At 35.5% G+C, this 5,370-nt stretch overlaps 1 protein-coding gene across 1 annotated transcript in view; it reads left to right on the top strand.

Annotated features, from left to right (window-relative positions):
- The window catches only part of LOC105626643 (atrial natriuretic peptide receptor 1), a 94,097-nt gene extending 90,193 nt beyond the window's left edge, over positions 1-3,904 (top strand). Inside the window, 2 exon segments of the mRNA XM_012207939.1 lie at positions 908-999; positions 3,266-3,904. Of these exon segments, the coding sequence (XP_012063329.1) occupies positions 908-999; positions 3,266-3,904 (731 nt within the window).
- The last annotated feature ends 1,466 nt before the right edge of the window (positions 3,905-5,370 follow it).

The raw sequence follows: 5,370 nt of genomic DNA, 5'->3' as shown, positions 1-5,370 counted from the left end.
CTACTACACTACACTAACTACTACACTACTACTACTACTACTACTACTACTACTACTACTACTACTACTACTACTACTACTACTACTACTACTACACACACACACACACACACACACACACACACACACACACACACACACACACACACACACACACACACACACACACACACACACACACACACACACACACACACACACACACACACACACACACACACACACACACACACACACACAATATGTGTGCTAAAACTACATTTAGTCTTTAAAGCACTATCATCAGAAGCGACCGGTTCAAAGCGAGCTTATTCATGTGAAGCACAATTACTTGAAAAAGCTCTTCTGCGTAAATTTCAGTCCAATCATTTTTTTTAATTTTTGTTTCTCATGTTCGCTAGTTGTTAAATGTCACATTTCAATATTTAAAGCGGTTTACGGAAAAAAGTACAATATGTTCTCTCTTGCTGAAATTAATTTTATGAAATTAAAACAATACTAAAATCTGATACATTATCTTTAGAGAAATAAATTTATGGAATAAATCAATAAATGCCTTAAAAAAATTTTTATACCAAAAAATAATATGTATTATGTTTGAATAATTAACTTTAAAAGGTAATCATTCGAGATGTTATTTTATGTATACTTTTTACACTCCGTATATAGAATAAATCCGATAAACGTCATTCAAAGACATTAAAATTTGTCGTGATAATTATGTAAAATCTTAATGTACGAGAAATGTTTATAAACGAAGCAATTATATAGTTTGGTAATATTCCTTAATTGGTCATTTTACATGATATAATTTAATTACGTAATATATCTTAATCATTCCGAATTAGCGCTGTGAGAGGATTACAGGACGCGCGTAAAACAAGTCGTTTTCCTTTTTCTGCGACAGCTTTGAAGATTCATGTCAGCCCGAAGACGAAGGAAATCCTAGATACATTTGGCACATTCGAACTCGTCTGCAGAGGAGAAGTTATATTGAAGGTAAGTTCTTGATAAATGCGATTTTTCCTCAATTTTGAAATACGTTTCTGTTTACTTGGCTTTTTATCTTACCCGAATCCAATTGTTGCTTTTTTCCTTGAGAGAAAAAACTAAGAATCCGTATAAGTTTGTATTGTGTGAAACTTTCAAGTGATTTTTTTATGTGACGGAAGATGTTAGCAAAGAAAATGATCATTACGCGAGTTCAGTTGCGATCTCGTTTTGCAGATTGTGACGGTAATGTATATCTTTTTTTTATTCTCGTACATCCTTGTACAGTTTTTTGCAAGTTAATCTTCATATTCGCAATTTAATGAAAGATTTTATTTATACTCACGAAGTAAAACGTTCCATTGCAATAACTCAGAGTTGTTTATGATGCTTATATTTATTAAAAATATCTCTAATTTATTTTTATATTATACCAGGAGTAATCAATCTTTTTATCTGATGTGTTATTATAGAGATTTTTGTGTTATTCTGCTGCAAAATTAAGAAAAAAACTTAATACTCAAAAACATAACACTTAATTTCTTCTTTTAAAAGTAAAAAGACTTCTTTTATTTAACAAAATTGTTTTCTTTTATTATGTTTTGTTTTGTTTTATAGTTTTTTTATAGTTTTATAGTTTTTTATATTTGTTTAAATAATTTATAGTGTTATTTTATTGTGCTATCTTTTTGTTTTCAAAATTTTTTTCTAACAGCGTGTTTCTTTAGAAGTGCTATTGAAAATAATTTTGTGAAGGTTGGCTACCTTCTGCTGTAATAAAGATAAATATATTTAAAATATAAATTAATAGAATATGAATTTTTCGCACCGTGTTGCAATTTTTAGAATGGTGAATGAGATCTCTCTCTCCAATTTTATTCTAACGCTTTACGTTTTATAAAATATTTATATAATAAATATGCATATAGATATTTATATTTTATAAAACATTTATGTAGATTATCAGATATTATCGGTATCAGTTTTTAACGCATAACGCAATAATCCTTCAACAAGGGGCTCGACTTTCTCAACTTCGACAAATCACATTTACACCTCCGGGAAGATCGTGAATTGTAAATTGCAATCGTATCCGGCGGTTAGCTTCTATATGCGCATTTCTCTCGTTACATATTCAGAGGTGCTCTACCATAACCGAATGCGTTATGCTCTCTTGCTTAATACACATGCATCATGTGCATCACGTCGCCCGTTGTCCACAGGTGCGATCTGTCTCCGTTTTCCCAGAAGAGAACAATTCCCGCTGGTGGCAATCAATTTCGACGTCGCATCGTCGAAATTATAGTAGTTCGTCCAGTGTGTCACTGTCCATGTGATAAAGCGGATGACACGATGGGGACGCACCATAGTTCCGAGATCACAATTCCGATATCACGGGGATCATCAATATCTCAAGTGAACGGCAATAATAAGCGACTGCTATTACAGATGTCCTATTTATTTGTGATTCGATTGGTTCGCCTTGAACGCATAATCGTAAACATCATTGATTTGGTCGATTAAGTATACCTTCTCGAATGATGGAGGATGGAACGAAGGCGTCCATGGAGTGATTGGATCGTTTACCGTACAATTCGGGTCAAAGTTCAGCGGTCGCGAGTAAGCTCGAACGGGCGCGCGTGCATCTGCTGGCATTCGCGTAACTTTGCGGTGGTATGCAATTAATTAGTAAGATAGCGTCAGTGGAAATACGCACGGCAATTCGCGCATAGTAATAGTACTGGGGCTACTGACCGAGAATTAAAATTCAAGTACTTCGTATATCACTCAGCTATTGTACACGCTACCGCTTATTTGAATATTTCACGAACGAGCCGGAGTTAAACGCATTCGCAGATCACTATCGCGTAACAAAGCAATATAATAGCTTCGCCTTTGTTATTGAATCCTATCACACAAGACGACCTTAATTAAATCTCTGGAACTATGTACCTATTGCGTTAACTTCGATTCTTAATCACCGTAAATAACTATGAATAACGTAATTTTGTTAGCACAAAATCGTTTCTCTATAAATTATCATTGTTTGTAATAAATATTTAAGAGCTGTATTAATTATATAAATTCTTATAGTTCAGCTTTAGTAAATAAACTAGGAATGTTATATTAAAAAAATATACTTTGAATGAAATTTTATAAAATATTAATATTAATTAATTTAATATTATAAAATATTAAATTTTATCGGATGTTATAGAATAATATCAGATCGTTTTAATTTAAAATAATCTTTTGTTTTCGCCAATGTTCGCAGGGTAAAGGACCGATGACTACTTATTGGTTAATGGGCGAAAAACCGACGAATAACAATGTGCAACAGGCAAATCCCACAACGACCGTCGGCCAAATATCGATTCTTCAGGATCAATCTTCTATCACTACGCAAATTCAAACGACGCAGACGAAGCAACAGGAGCAGCGGGCGCTCTCGTCCGTCAATCAACAACACAAATTTCAGGGTCAATCAGACCAGCCGTATCCGACCCAGCAATCGATTCAGTCGAGGAGTCAGGAGCCGCGGCAGCAGGGACATCCGGGTCAACAGAGACCGCAAGAATTGCAGCACCAGGGTTTAATGACCGCCCAATCGCGATGCCAAGCGATTCAGACCAATCCGTCGTCGACCACGAACCAGATTCAGGGTCAAAGGTCCGCAACGGTTAATCCTGCTTGCGTAACTGGAAATGGCGCGCCCAAATCGGTGGTCGCATCTCGTACTGTCGCGACGCCGATCGGCAACTCCTCGCCCTCCCGCAATCGCACGAGTGGATCGCCGAGCGCAAACAACTCCATGCACCAGGTATATCCGACGGCCGAGAACATGCCCAATCATACTGAGAGCGGTCCTAATGCGCCACTCCTGTTACCTGCTGGCGCGGTCCCCAGAGTCTAATTCTCCTAAGATGTTCTTTCCCGGCGATGTTTTGCTTGCTAACTATCGAGCCTACGAAGAATATCGTGAGGAATCTGAGCTCGGATTCGTTGGTGAGAAAACAAAATATGATTGTAATCAAAAGTGAAACGAGAGAGAAATGGGCGATGGGAACGAACATGTAAATGGAGGATTTGTTCATCATTCTGATCTACTAAAGCTTTTAAAATTCAGATTCTTCATTTCGGAAGTAATCAAAGTGATTTGTGAACATATCGTGACATCAATTGTCTTCTATCAGATTTACGACAAAGGTGCTTCTCTTGAATTAATTAACATTAGTTTCATGACTGTTTATTGATTTCTAGAAAATCCACATTAAATTAGGATTCTAGTAATCAACTAGTGAAAGATTTGCTTTTGGTACCATAAATACTAACTATGTTATTAGCATTGCGATAGATATATGTATAATTGACAAGGCGGGACCGACTCCATGCTGAAAGTGATCTCTTTCTACAAGGTATTATGGAACCAACCGATTAATGCAATTTTTAGAATAAATATGAATATCACGTGAGCTAATCGTGTGATAAGGATTAACATGAGGATCGGATGGATGATCTGAGCCCAAAAGAAGACAAAAAAAGACAATTAATTATAGAGAGATACACGACCGGCGACGTACTTTTGCCAAGGTACTTAGTCTTCTGTATATGGACACAGTATTATACCGGTCGTGCGTGTGTGAATTTTATTTATTCGTACCAAAGTGAAAAACATTTACGTTTCCCGTTTACGCGCGTATGTCCTCGTGCAATTCATTTGCGACGACATGTAAAATGCAATGGGCTTACAATTAGCTTAGCGGCAAGTTTTCCAAAGTTAACCGCAGCCAATATCTGATTCCCACCGAGCCTTATACACCGAATTAATTAAGATCCGATCGCGAATTTAGATTCTCTTCCTTTGCGAGGATCTTAGGATCCATTTTATCAAAAAACGATCGCGACTGACTAAATCATTCTCTCTATATTATAATCGTAATTACTAAAAAGAAGAAAGAAATAATGAAGTCAAATCGAGATTGATAATTGATCGATTAATGATAAAGAATAGAACAGTAAATTTTCTCAAACACATTCTGTATAGAAATATTTGCGTAAGCTTCTTCCAATATAAAGTTTTTATTAAAATATATTTTTCCTTCCAAACTTGTCTACGGAATCGCAAATACATATAAGCATCACAAAAGACATAGCTCGGCCACAGTGTTTATCGTCGCATCCTCGACATGACAAATATTATCGTTCGCAACGCGTCATGAGACGCGCGCAAATACAAAATTCTGTACCTACACGTGTAAGGATGTTATATAAATACAAAAAAGAGAAAAAAGATATATATGTATACGCAAGTACATGTATATGTTATAAGATTAGATTTTATATATATATATATATATATATATATATATATATATATAT

Source organism: Atta cephalotes (assembly GCF_000143395.1).
Source record: "Atta cephalotes unplaced genomic scaffold scaffold00001, whole genome shotgun sequence".
Lineage (NCBI taxonomy): Eukaryota > Metazoa > Arthropoda > Insecta > Hymenoptera > Formicidae > Atta > Atta cephalotes.
The sequence above is the reverse complement of the archived record's forward strand: the minus strand, read 5'-3'. Positions and strand labels throughout refer to the sequence as shown.